Genomic DNA, 15,241 nt, shown 5'->3' with positions numbered 1-15,241 from the left:
CCCCAAGATCTCACAACACCAGCAGTCAACTCCATACCCTCCTATTACCTCACATAAAGTTCATCAAGAACTAAAAATTACCTGTATTTCAGGTATTATGCATGCTAACATAATTCCAGGTTTACAGTTTATTCATCACTTTCATACAAGCTGCAATCCCATGTTTTCCTTTGAGTTATACACTGCACTATTAACTTATGAAGACATAATTTGTTCTTTTACCAAAACTGGATGTTTTGTCTCCATTTAAACACTGGCTCCCTCACATAAGAGTCATGGCCCACAGTCGAAAATTGAAGAATAAACAAGCACTGACTGAAGAAGCTTGTAAAGCAGGGAGGCATACGATCAGACCTTTTCCATTTTTTGTTTTAATAGGCTCTTCACCATGACATTGACATTATCGTTTAATATTCTGAAGGAAGCAAATAAATTTGTGTGTACGTGTATCTTAAGAATTATGTATTAAAAATACTGTTGTATAGATTGTATATAACTGTTCGATTTTGCTCTAGGCTTGTATTTCCAAGCTGGTTCATTTACATATGCATTACCTGATGACTTTTGAAATATACATTCAAGAAACCTACTACACATTTGCATCAGTGCTTGTACTTTTCAAATAGTCCATACAAAGTCTCAAAGAACACACTATGCTCTGATAACTCTATCTGTTTGGTACTACACTTGTATTTACTTTGTAATTGTAGTTAGAAAGCAAATTCTTCAAGTTCATGATTCTAATGTTATTACTTTCTTCATAGTCTTTTTGTTTTGTTTTGTTTTAACTTTGATTTCTTACTACATTTTTCTCAATTCATGTATCCTTTGCTGTGTCCTTTTGTTTTGGATGCTGTAAAAAAATCAGCTAGTAGGCTGCTACGTTTGACAGTTCTTTACTGAAAAAGAAAAGAAAAAACAGTTTATTCAAAATAGTTTCTCTCTAAAGGGTATCCAAATGGGGGGGGGGGGGGGGGGAACACCCTCTGAGAGTTGATTTTGCTGTGACATTTTCCATTAACATTTACCCAAGTTTATTCAGGACTACATGTAGTCTTCAATGGGTTGATCTCATGATTGATGCTAAAGCTCCAGTACACAACCCTCAGGGTAACCTTTTTGAAATGTGAATATCTGTCTGTTCTACCATTTGAAGATAAGCTGGAAAACATGAACATGTATTATCCCATCTGGTATCACAACTACCCTATGCATCAACACAAGTCATAGCCTGAATAATTACATTTTGGACGATGGAGACACTTTCAGGGAGTGTATATTTGATGTGGATTGATATGGAGATGGGTTGGCTCCATCTTAGGCAATTAACCCACAAAGTCCCAGAGATGACATTCATGTTGTTTAATGTTGTCATTACTGTTCCTATTTCTTGTTGGAGTTGAACAAGATAAAGTCAATTCAATTTCATTTTTACTGCAAAATACACAAGGAGCACAATGTCAGTCAGTCCGCAGACTAATATTACCATGCTTACAGAGAGAAACAATGATTATAGCCCCCCCCCAAAAAAAAAAAAAACAAAACACAAAAAACAAAAAAACATCCCATTTGAAAAAAAAAAAGAGAAAAAAATATATATCATATCAAAATGATAAGGTACAACATTTTTTTTTATAATATAATAAACAATAAGGGGAAATCTATCTTGCATTTGAGTCTTTAGTTGCTCACATGTCATTTTGTGTTTCTATTTCACAATTTTCAAAGCTGTCAATACAATTGTACCTTCATATTTCAATAATTCTGAAATTGCAACCAACATATTTTCAAGGTTTTTGATGAGTTCCCCTTAATCTCTCAAATTGATGCTTCTTTTTCTGTAAATTACCTTTAAATTTATTGAAGTTGGCTGGTGCTAACAAACAGTCTCCAAAATGAGATATGCAGTGATATCCATACCTGGTAGTTAATACAAATGTGCAATGATGTCAAAATTATATATATATTTTTTTTTTCAAAATTAAAATTCTCAAGGGTGCACTGAGTCAGATACACGTGTATGAAATACATTGGTTGTACCCTGATGATAATAATTCATGTACAATATAGGTGTGGTCAAATGGATGCGGTCGCTCGTCCATCAGTACATCACCATCATCACGACATCCTGTAACATCACCAGGTGATCATCCTGGTATTAACGTCATGGGTGTGGTCACACTGATGCAGTCTCCATCATACACATTCAGTATGTGCCCCAGTCACACTTTGTATACTCTCTGGCTGATTCTCTTGGTATGAATGTGGGTGTGGTCAAGGTAAATGGAGTCTGGTCTCCTGTCTATCAAACACATTGAAAATCCTCCTCTTCAAATCCATCAAGGCATCCTCCTCCACGACACTCTGAATCATGTCATCCAGGAGCTTGGATCCGGAGAGGTACTTCTGGAAGTCGTGCACACTGCAACCCTGCCCCCCCAAGGAAAAACGCAGTATCTACATCCAGCTCCATTTCTCAACAACCGAGATATTCACCATTTTATGTTTTTGCCAAAGCCCCTGGAAAATATACTCTTTTGAAAAATTCCTTCATTGTGGAATTTTAGTCTATCTAGCTACCAATTTTCCTGGAAAATATCATTTTGTGTTTTTGTTTTGTTTTTAAGTTATTAATGAAAATGTAGATACTTTGGGGAAACCCCATGCAATTGACTGATTTCCCCAAGGAAAAACGCAGTATCTACAGCGGAATGACTAGGATTAATCTTCTACCGTAATTATGTATGCATGTAATGATGTATACATCATTGTACAAGTATTCATGATGCACCATCCTCAACCCTCTGGCCCATTTATGCCCTGATTACAGAGCAGGCTTCATAACAATAGCATTCGATTAACAAATAACAGATCATTCTTGGAACGTTTTGCTTACATTCCCAGACCGTTCTTGCTGTAACGTTACGCGTTTAATATGAAGCTTGCCAGGGTAAGTTGTAATGTGATGCTACATGGCGTAGCCGCTAACTAGCATCTAACCGTGTTACGTGTAGAATACTAGATCTAGATCTGTACAGTCTAGGCTACAGTCTGTCTAGACCAAAATAAATCTAAATCGGATGTCTGGACCTAGATCGATCTAGACTAGGTCTAGTTTTTATATCGCTTATTCTAGGCTGGCTACGTAGCAGGCTACACGAGTCTACAGCCTCAGGCTATGCACGATACTCACAGAAAAAAAAAAAATAGCCTAACATTAGAACTGCAGAAGGTTTAGTCTAAGCCCTACACGAGACAGGACTCTTTAATTAGAAAAAAATAAATCTAGAACCGGTCTAGATCGAAGTGACATCCGCTCTCTAGGCCTATTCCTTCTGAATTGAACCTAATATTAAGTTTGTTATGTCATGTTTATTTTTTAATGTACCGGTAACTTTTTTACTTGTAAGTTGTAGCATGCAGCATGGAATCATGCATGCATTTTACGCAACCCAGTCTCACTAGGGTCTAGACACTGTCTAGATCCGATAAGAATTAAAATACAACTTATTCTTAACTGTCTCTATTTTGTCCATTTACCGTGGGTACCTATTTTTCACAATCTATTTTCAACTAGATCGCTGTCTATGTAATTTTAAGACAGTATGGTATGGAGTAGATAATTGAACATTGACACTTCACTAGACTTAGGAATAGGGTTCTAAGTGGTTAAGTTTTAGTCTTAGACTTCTTTCTTAGTTTTGTAAACAGGCCTGCCCTAGAGTAGGCCTATTCTAGTCCTACACTACATCTTTCTTTAGACTTTTGGAATAAAGGTACGGACCCTGAAAGTTCTGATTAACGTTAAGTCTAACGTTAGAATAGAGACGGAAGACTCAACGTTACTGTCTAGACAAGTCTTAGACTTGAACTTACATCTAAATATCAGGGTCTAACATGTTAGTATAATGCGACGTTTATCCGATACAACACAAATAGATCTAGCTAGTCTAGGTACCTAGGCCTATTGCCTTTCGACTAAACTTTCAGATTTGGAGCCTGAGGAATTTTGACAAGGGTCTAGGCCTATCAAAGTTACTTCACAACAAGTTAATATTGAAATAGTAGTACGGAAGATGTTCATCATCGAGGTAGAATATGAAAGAAAAGCTGATCGTTAATCACACGAAGCGAGGTAAACATGCATAAAAAGTGTTTAGAACTCTACCTCGCTTCGTGTGACAAACAAGCATTTGTGTTTACCTCGCTTCGTGTGACAAACGATCAGCTTTATTCTTTCAATATTGAAATAGTTTTGAATAACTTACTCATTATCTGCAGATAAATTTCTCTTGAGGGCTAGGCTCACGAGTAATTTTCCCCGCGACAACATTTTGATTTAATCCAAGTAGGCTGCCTACACACTCACACTGTATGCTGACTAGCCGGCCGGGCCCTGTGTTGACTGCATGCTCAGTGCAGCTAGCTGCAAGCTGTCAGTGTTGCTGTATTGTTTAATGTGTACTCGGTTAGTCTTAATCACACACTGTGTTTTATATTAGGATCAAGATCTCATCAAAATATTTACTAATCAGTATTGTTTCGGTTAGATATTTTGAACATTATGTCTTATTATTGAGCAAGTATATCTAAAGAAAGTAATTTACGTTCAAATTACAGAACAACCGGCAAAGTATTCACATATATAAATAACAGTGTCTGGTAATTAAGACTAGCTTTGTAGATACTGCGTTTTTCCTTGGGGAAATATTCATCATGTAGATACTGCGTTTTTCCTTGGGGAAAGTGCAAGTTAAGTGTAGATACTGCGTTTGGCAGTTACGGAAAAGTAGCTTTCCAAACATTTTTTCAAAAATCTGAATATGTCATATGAAGAAGGATTGCCCACTGACTATATTTATGCAAAAAAGTGAAAATCGCCAAAAATGTTAGATACTGCGTTTTTCCTTGGGGGGGGGGGGGGGGGGGGGCAGAACCCATCCTGCTGGTATAATATGGATGTGGTCAAGGTTGATGGAGTCTCCTATCTAGTATCAAACACATCCAGAATCCTCCTCTTCAGCTCCATCAATGCATCCTCCTCCACCACACTCTGAATCATGTCATCCAGGAGATCCGATCCTGAGAGGTACTCCTGGACGTCGTGCACACTCCGCCCAATCCTGTGATCTGTGATGCGGTCCTGCTGGAAGTTGTAGGTGCGGATCTTCTCCGACCGTCCGGAGGACCCGACTTGGGAGAGGCGCAGGGTGCGCTCTGAGCTCTCCTGCTTGGCGAGGATGATGTTGTAGATGCGGGTCTGGAGCATCGTCATGGCGATGGACTTGTTCTTGTGCTGGGAGCGCTCCTGTTGGCTCTCTGCGGTAATCCCTGGAGGTCAAACCACCATAGAAATGAGAATTCAATACCACTGTTTTGCTTTCAAGTGAAAGTACTATAAGTGACCTCACATACCTTTGATTACAGACCATGCAGGAATTACCACACACACTTTCTCTCGACTGTTCCTATAAACATCAATAACATTCACAATAGTAATGTAGTAAAATGAAGGAGGAAAGTAAAAAAGGCACATGCAAATAAACAAGGAAACTAAAACTTAATTGAATCACCCTTTGTGCAAATTCCCACTTGATCATCAATCCCCTCTTCTGATTTACAGCATAAAATTTGGTTGGAGATTGTGCACGCTATTAAAACCAGCTAAGACATGGGAAGTCTTACCATGGGGGTGTTTCATAAAGCTGTTCATAAAGTTACGAACAACTTACGAGCGACTGGTAATCAATTGTGATGTGCTACATTGTATACTTACGATAATTTCAATAATTCAGCACAAAAATTGATCACCAGTCGCTCGTTAGTTGTTTGTAACTTTACGAACAGCTTTATGAAACACCCCCCTGGAACTAGAAATATGTAGGCCTAATATCTTATTTCATATGAACATGAAGAGAGGACAAAGCTTTCCATGAATTTATTCATTTTTTTTATTTTTAACCCTCGGTTTCCATAAAAGATATTGAGAGGCTTTTTGTTGGCTGTGTGTTTCTTTTTTTTTTTTATAAGCAACACAGAGACAGCATATTTGTTGTTGCTAGGTAACGAACCTGTGGGTATATGGGTAATCCTGACTGCACTGTCTGTGGTGTTGACGTGTTGGCCTCCTGCCCCACTGGCCTTCTTTGTCTCAATCTTCATGTCCTTCGGGTCAAGCTTCAGGTCAATCTATCAAGGCAGATCAGAAGGAGAGTGAGATGACCATTAATATATGAACTGCTACACGGGCATGGTGTCCATTTATACAAATGTAGATCTAATATCAACAAAGGGATGCTACGTGCCAAAGTAATTATCCGTTGTGGGATTTTTAAGATGAAACTGAGAAAGCAAAATATTCACACATGACGACAGCGGCACAAGATCTGACAACAGATGATGAATGATATTATAATTGCTCCCTGGAGCCTTCAGCTCAGGTGAGTTAAAAACAATACATAGTTTGCTTGTCATGGCATTGATATACAGATCGGCCGTAATCTGGCAGAACTGCGTATCTCCTTTAACACATTACGCCAGAAATCGGGTTTAAAGATTCAATGTTACACCTTTCTAAACTGAGATACGATGAGTTGCATTTTTCCTCTTTTCTCGGTCATAATTGGTCTAAAGAACTTATTTCCAGCAAAAAATGACAATTTGACCTTTTTAAGTAGTAAAAATTACCAATTTAAAAAACTTACGCAGTTTTGCCAGATTAATCGTCGCCAAATTTTTGCGATCGTAATCTGGCAGAACTGCGTATCTCTGGTCACGTGCCCGGGTTGATCAGCCAGAACTGCGTAAGTTTTTGGCCATGCGGGGGGGTTTTCAGGCAGAACTGCGTATCTCAAGGAGATACGCAGTTCTGCCTGATAAGCACGTGTTTCATCAGGCAGAACTACGTATCTCTTTTTGTCGTCAACCACGTGCTTATCAGCCAGAACTGCGTATCTCCTAGAGATACGCAGTTCTGGCTGATAAACACGTGGTTTATCAACCAGAACTACGTATCTCTGTCTATTTTCTGCGGGTTGTCTATCGTATTTTACCATCCACCCTCTTCTATTCAGCGGATGCAGTGTCAAAACAATGAATATTTTAGATCGAGTACAATTTTTTGAAATATTTGTATTGTATAAAGTCATCATTATTGATTCACATTTAATTTCATTTTATCCATTCATTTGCATGCGGAAAATAACTTGCTTTCCCCAAATGTTGTCAGTCTGTGTTCATGTTTCAGTATTATTTAGCGGCACAAGAAGTACTGCTACATCAAAAGCCTGGCTGCTGCTTGGGTTATTGTCGATCTCATGAAGCATTGCATTTGGATTAAGAATAATATTAGACTAGGTTCTAGATGTTAAGCTATATTGTTCATCAAGACTACAGGTACTACACTGTAGACCGTCTAGACCGTAGTCTATTCAGGTCTAACGATACACTAGACATCTAGAGACTAGTAGAGCGGTACGTAGGAATCTGCATACGATAGGCCTACTGATCTCATCATTATCCTAGTATTCCTACTCTATGCCTAAAGTAAGAGTAAGCCTAGACCCTTTTGGCTGAAGGCCTAAACTCTATTTAAACTAAAGAATACTAGGAGCTAGGCCTGACTAAAAGTTTATTTACAGCTTTATTAGAAAATAAAAAAAAATAGACCCTAGTTCTCGTTTGTGTCGACTCCTAGTCCTACTGTAGGCCTTATTGTCACTACAGTACTAACGTTAGGGTAGTAGTGTTCTAACCGTTACTATCTATTTCTACGCAGGCCTATTAAAAACGTACGAGAACTCTCGAACTCTGTCTACTCGATTGTCTAAGTCTATGTAACATCCAGACGTCTATTTTGGGGCGTCATTATAACAGACTAGTAGATCAATGAAAATTAGTTTCTAGATTTTCTAGTCTAGACTCTAGATCTAACGCTAGACTCTATATCCAGGTAGGGGCTAAATCTAGCGTTACAGCTAGACTGTTTATTGGGGATCTAGGCCTAGAAGGTACTAATGTTGTAGATCTAAGAACAACGTAAAGCCTAACATGCCTATCTATAATGACTAACGGTAAGTCTATAAAGTCTATAGCCTATAATGTCTAGTACCTAGTAGGCCCCCTACTAGGCTTAGTAGTAATGTATAGAACACAGATCTATAAATCTAAGTTTCAGATCTATTTCTAGGGCTAAATGTTTATAATTTAGCGTTTAACCTGTAGATTCTAGATTCTTCATATTACAGACTTCAAGAATGTCTGGCCGAATCAAATCTAGAAAAATAGAAAACTGAGTAAAGACAGAATAACCGGCGATTCAGCCTAAGTTAAGTAACGGTAGGCCCCAGTAGTCTAACATACTACTAGTACTGTAGGCCCCTACTGCACAACACTACTGGTACGGTACCGGTATTAAAAAGTAAACTGTAAAAGTGTTAGTATTGGTCAATTTCTGACGTCTGTAGGATTGAATCGAAAATGCCATCGTTATAGACGGTATCCTAGATATTCATTAAACTTCTCGAGATCAATCCCATAGATCCAAGCCCACTAACCGCTTATTACAATGAAAAATAAAATAAGAAGCTATGGTCAATGGATTACAGATATTGTTGTTCGCGTGACCTACGCTACCGCACAGTACATTGATTTCACGTACACTAACAATGGACAAGTGCTGCAGCAGTACTAAGTAGGCCTAAAGTTGACTGGAGCGTGATGTCAGACAAGATGCAAACTATAACGTTTGTTAGATCTAGAAATGCTCTAGGCTTAAAAAACACTAGATTGTAGCAAAACTTAATAGTAAGGCATACCGCATATTGACCTGTTTTGAAGCCTGCCAGTCTATGAAGGGAAAGAAAGTGGCAATTTCCCCCAAGAGTAACGAGGGTTATTGCTTTAGCGTGACTGTCGTCGTGTACAATACACGTATATACGTAGCCGTACGACGTGTCTAGCTAGCTAGCTAGCTAGCTAGCTAGGCACTGCTAGCCTGAACGCGCAGCGCGTTCGTCACTACCAAGGTCGCGCACGCGCGTGTTAAGATATACCATGTCCGTGCGGGATGCAGGAACACCTTGGTCCAAGCGTTGTCGTAAGTCGACTTACGCAGTTCTGCCTGATTAACATCGGAAAATTCATTTCGAATCTCGACTTACGCAGTTCTGCCAGATTAATCGCCCTCTCTCCTCAGGAATTTTGCTAAAATCACTTTCTAAAAATAACTTTCTGTACCGATTCACAACTTATTTTTTGGCCCACTTGAAAGAGCATGAGAAAAAACACACAAAACACTCAAAACCTGAAAATCGACCAAAATCGACTTAGGGAGTTCGGCCAGATTATGGCCGAGATAGTGTGGTATGATCTAGTAAGGATGACATGTTTATATTTCTATGATTAAAATACTTTCCCAGTATTTCATGAAACAAGACACTATTCTTTGTTGGACAATCTTAGGTAAAGCAAAAAGCTTCACATCTTCAACCCATGATGCCCCAGATAATTATGTTTCTGTATGCTAGAAGTTAAAGGTACCGTTTACCATTGGGATAAGTGATTTCACATTTGATGCATATGTGTAGGTCAGTTGTATCACAAAAAAAACCTACTTATAAAAAATTTGCAATACGGCCTAAAATATGAGGAGATATCCCTATTTTTCTTAATATACCATAACTGTAGACGGTTTATTCTATAAACAATTTTATTACAACTATTGTTCATATTTTGTATATTCAACAATATTCAGCATTGTTTATACTGATTAACCTTTCTACATTGGTAGTTTCTGTCCCCAACTCTCATTCTAGAATGATTTTGAAGTACTAAAGCTGGTTTTTCTTTCATCTGCAAATGGTAAATAATGCTTTTACGGTTGAGTGAGCAATTCATCATCACTGATATTGAATGTCACCATTGGGTTGCTGTCATCACTAACACAATAGCAGAGCACTGCACACAGCCTTCATCACCTCTTTTGGTTGTGGTAGCACTGCTATCGTCATGGTGCTCGTGTGGACACGCCCCTGCCTCTCTGTCTTTGGCACCCGCTGCACACGATGCACACCACCCTCGTGGCGCATGAGTCGGTAAGCCCCCTCCCCACTGACGCTAACTGAAGCATGTCTCAAGCCACCTACAAATTGTACAATAATTTGAATAAAACAATTAAAATTTAAAGCAAACACAAAATATATGTCTCACAGCATAATCCGCTGTCTTGGGGTGTTTATTGGGTGGGGCAGGGAAGATAGAATCCTCTGAATACTCTGCAAAAGGAAAGTTACAAATATATAATGCATTCTACCTGAAAAGAAACACAAACATGGAAGAGATTGCCATAATGATGTTAAGATGTAATGTTAACAGCCCTGTCTCTGCCAGGGACTTTGAACAGTGGGTACAATGTTGTTGTTGTTGTTGTTGTTGTTGTTGTTGTTGTTGTTGTTGTTGTTGTTGCTGTTGTCATTGTTGTTGTTGTTATTGTTGTTGTTGTTGTTGTTGTTTTGCCAATCAGTACTCAAAGCAAACAAAGGATTATCTAGTATTCTTCTGAAGTCAAATGTCACAGGCAAGGACTCTGGACTGAAGACTAAAGGGCCTTGCTTGGAATTTGATAAGGTTGTTTGTACTCTCCAAAAAGGATGGAAGCATTCATAGCAAAATCAGCCCATCCTCAACAGGTTAAGGTTTAATAAACAAAGGTTTTTAAGTTCCTTTTTTTTTGCAAAAAATATGGTTCAACAAGCCAGAAATCAATATATCCCATTGGATTCTAGAAAAAATAATGATATAGTTTCCCAACTAATTCAGATTGTATTGAACAATTTTTCTGTTCTTCTCCTGGTTTTTGCCTCGTTTTTTAGTCTGTTTTTCTTTTGTTTTGCATTTTGTATTTGTTTTTCTTTATAAAGGGACTCACTGTACTACTGAACACACTGATTGTCCATTTCAAAACTCAGCATTAGATCATTTCTAATAAGCCTACAGTTGTACCAACATTAACTGCACCTTACTGTTTTACCTACCTATATCTGTAGTGAAGTACTCCAGTACATTGAATGTCCAGCCCTGAAAGTTTGCATAGCGCTGGTACATCTCGAACATGTCAGACGCAAACAGCATAGCCTCTTGACCTCCGACCCCAGCCGAGAATTCCATCAGGATGTCATTATCGTCTGTGTCCTCAGAAGGCATGAGTAGCTCGATGAGCTGCCGAAAGAAGATGGCTAACCAGTAACATGCATCAAATTCATGTTTGAATGCTTCTGTCTTTCAGCAATTTAAAAAAAAAAAAAAGAACAAAAAAAAAACATTCACAAAACAGTATGGTTATTAAGGAAAATTCAGCATTTTAAAAGGTGGGGAATCAACACCAGTATTAGGCAGAATGCAAGGCTTGTCAAATATGGTACAATAGCAATTTGAGGATCAGATGACTGTAGCACCACTATTGTCAAAGTTTATGCATTTTCAACACAATAATTTGTCATGCTCAGTCACGGAATTACTTAAGTACTGCACTTGGAACCTAAAACCCATTGTGACAGTGACTAAGAGCATTTTCAAATTTGCATAAAAAAGTGGTTACAACATTTCCATAGTCTCCTGTTTCATGTCATCGTGATTTTATAATCTACAATAGTACTGTAAAACACGATATATTCGCAGCACAACATTTTTGCAAATTGGAGTCGATGACCTTTTTCTTGGCATGACATTTTTTTTGTGATCTAGTGTAGGCAAGAACTTTTGCATGCATTGGAACTTTGCAAATCTTGGCTCTTGTGAACTTTGCAAAATAAAAATGCATGTCAACATTTCTCGTTTCACAGTATACAGCGAAGGTAAACATAAATTTCATTCAAATTGTAGAACTGCTGATAGTAGTCTACCTCCTCTTGAGGACTTCAAACCGTGAGCAGAGTTCAACCTTCTCACTGCAAATTGGAGCCGACAGCCTTTTTCATGGCATAAAATTGTCTGCAAATCCCCACTGGCATTCAATGCATTTGGTGAAGGCAAAAACTTTTACATGCATTTTAACTTCGCAAATCTTGACTCTCGCAAAATTCACAAAGTTAAAATGCACTCAAACATTCCTAGTTTTACAGTATTGACCGATTCTGTGACGCGCTATGTGTACACTATTTTTGGCATGGGCGCAGCCATAGTGGGTGTATCAGCCGACCCCCCCTCCGCACTCCCCCACCCCTCTCCCTACATTAGCACGCGCGTAGAATGAAAAACTGCTTTAGCCAATGGGCGTCTCGTACTGAGTGCGTGAATGCTTGCTAGTGCGCGAACCTTTGTTACAAGTGTGTGATAAACATGTTGCCCCGGGGTGGGGGAGAGCAGGGGTTCGGCTGATACACCCACTATGGCTGCGCCCTGTGCCGTAAAATGTCTGCTGCCCTCAACGAACCCGAATCGGTCAATACAGCAAAGGTAGACATAAACTCTTCTCAAACTGTAGAATGGCTGATGGTAGTCTACCTCCTCCTTGAGGCCTTCAAACCGTGAGCAGAGTTCAACCTTCTCAGAGACAGCCAGTTCCTGCATCTCTTTGTCCTGGTTGCTGGCAGGTGATCCTGGGGGTGATGGAGAAGTTTGAGAGATGACACATTGATTGGTTATATGGAGCTATGATTTGTTTCACATGGCCACTAGGCGAGCAATGAGTGCTTGGCAGTAACTAGTAGACTGGCTCCTCTTGAGGGAAATACATGAACATAGATGTATACCCTGTGTATATCAGGTACATGTAGATGAGCATTTGGTGAAAGCAATAATATCAGTAGTACACTTCAGCAAATTGTGTGAAGAAAAGGCAATTTGTAAAAAAGAGTTACTGTAAAAGTGGTTTCTTTCGCGTACAGAAACTTTCACGGTTTCCATTGGTGCGGACTTTTTCGCGTGTGTTTAAATTCGCGGTCGGTAATGATTGTGTTGTACAACCGACGAGTTCAAAACATTTTTGCATGATGTTAAATTCGCGGTTCAACCTCAAAGCGCGAAAATAAAACCAATGCGAAAGAAACCACTTTTACAGTATATGCATTTTTAAGTAATAAATTGCACATTCATACTGCTATTGATATGTAAAAGAAATATGAATAGGGTTCCACATATTTTCATCTTTCAGGCATAATGAATGAGCACTTGACTTACATTGTATCTCCCTGGGGGAAAAAAGGGCTAACATTTCCGTCATCCTATATGTATGTCTAAAAAGTCTGGGGAATGTGCACTTTTCATTACTCAAACAAGAACAAAAAATTACATTTTGTAGAATTCTTTCTTGTTCGTCTACTATGACACCGGAAAACCTTCTTTTAATGCAATGATTTAATTCAAAGTGGTTGTGTGTGTGTGTGTGTGTGTGTGTGTGTGTGTGTGTGTTTTGTGAGGATTTTGTAGTCTCTCTTTTTTTCCCAAACTGAGATCTCACTTCTAATCCATTGTCAACTTGAACCTGGTAGGTGTTGTGGAAAGTACATCTGGGAATTTTGGTTCCATGACATTAATTCGCTCTTGCTCCCATGAGACATCTGCATGCGAAGCCAAACGTAAGTTCCACCCACAAACATAACCCTAACCCTAATCCCATTCCTCACATCAAACTAAACCTAATACCCTACAAAAACAATGAACAACCCCAAGTCCTTGGAGAAAATAAGACTGGAGCAATTGTCGCAGGAGCAAATGTTGTGTCACTGGGAATTTCATCATCTACATGTATTGAGGAACAGGTGAAAGTGTTTCATAAAAAAAGACTGGTAGGAATATGACATATCCTTTAATACCTTCAATCATCTGATCAAGCTCCTGCAGCTCTTGCTCAGTGGCATTAAGCTCCTCCCACTTGTCAATGATGGGGGACAATTCAAACAACTTTGCACGCATTTCCCTCTGCTGGGAGTCCGTTAACGTTTCACCACCCTGTGTCAACAAAGCAAATAACATCACAAAAACTTCCCTGAGTCTTGTTTGGCTATAAATGCATCATTGAATTTGTGTCAGAATGGAATACATATACACTATATAACACAAACAATGCAACTCCAGCAGTGTGATGACAGTATAATATGTGGGCTTCTACATCATGCAAATTAAGAAGTATTTTTAAGTGAAGCTCAGATGCATTTCATTTGACAAGCTTTAAGAAAGGCACAATGTAAAGGCAGTTTTACCTAAGAGACAGAGTTACATATGTACATTAGATTTACTTTATATTGTACATGTAGAAAGATAAAGAAGAACAATTATAGTAGGAAAATAATATGATAAATAGAATATTATGTCAAAATAAATCTTTTAGTTGATGAAATACTACACTGGAACACATTTTGCGCATTTTATATTGTATCAAAGAAGTGGGGATTGGTATGCCAGTAGAGGCTCTGTATTGTAGTGCAAGTACGTCAAAAAGATATTTCCTGATAAAAAAGTCACATGAAACAAGATTCCAATGCTGTTGCTGTGAGGTCATCCCCTAAAGACAAAACTATATTTTCTGAGTGTCGGCTTTCTGTAGAATGCATAAAATTGAACAGGTATTTGCAATGTTTTTTTTTTTTTTTTTGGTTGCCGCTTTCTAAATTATCTACATAACATTTATTCCAAAGAGAAGATGAAGATTAACTTATCACGTTTTGAGTCTTTTTTTTTTCGTTTTTTTTTTTTTGCAATTTAATGACATGTCACCCTGATGAAATAAATATCCAGGAATCTACTTGCTAGAATGCACAATGCAATTCAACTAATCTCTCCAAGCAAATGTTTCAAATTTACACTGTATCATTCTTTCAGACCTGTAGTTTCTCCGACAAGAGCTGGTGTTCTTTTCTCAGGTGATCCATGTAGTATCTAAATTGCACACTGCTTGGTGAGAGGGGATCACCAGTCTCACTGTCAGATGAAGTTCCATACCACCGTTCCCTGCATCCACTATCACATTCAGAGTGGTGACTCATTTTTACATTATATCCACTGCACAGCGAATGGTATGCATTCCTCGAAATATGGTCAGGGATCCTGACTTCTGATGTTGCACACAGTTTCCCCGACTTGTTGATGGTCGATTGCACACAAAACCTTTTTATCTGGGTGTGTGTCCATTGTCTTGCTGTCGGTGAATTCTTAGAATGAAGCAACCCCTGCATAACAGGTGTATCAGTCACACACTTTCTGTCTACAACAGGACAGAATATGGGCCTGCATCTCCATGAATATA

At 38.6% G+C, this 15,241-nt stretch overlaps 1 protein-coding gene across 1 annotated transcript; it reads right to left on the bottom strand.

The window, feature by feature from the left end:
- Nucleotides 1-4,984: 4,984 nt before the first annotated feature.
- LOC139734106 (peptide chain release factor 1-like, mitochondrial) lies at nt 4,985-14,947 on the bottom strand. Its single transcript, XM_071644924.1, has 7 exons — nt 14,820-14,947; nt 13,812-13,947; nt 12,502-12,596; nt 11,034-11,217; nt 9,978-10,141; nt 6,072-6,189; nt 4,985-5,331 (listed from the first exon to the last, which is right to left on the bottom strand). Exons 1-7 carry the CDS (start codon nt 14,865-14,867, stop codon nt 4,985-4,987), a joined length of 1,092 nt encoding a protein of 363 aa, XP_071501025.1. The 5' UTR covers nt 14,868-14,947.
- Between the last annotated feature and the right edge of the window lie 294 nt (nt 14,948-15,241).

This window comes from Diadema antillarum, unplaced genomic scaffold, assembly GCF_040938485.1.
Source record: "Diadema antillarum isolate AM-2024a unplaced genomic scaffold, OU_Dant_1.0 scf00000025, whole genome shotgun sequence".
In the NCBI taxonomy this organism is placed as follows: Eukaryota; Metazoa; Echinodermata; class Echinoidea; order Diadematoida; family Diadematidae; genus Diadema; species Diadema antillarum.
The sequence above is the reverse complement of the archived record's forward strand: the minus strand, read 5'-3'. Positions and strand labels throughout refer to the sequence as shown.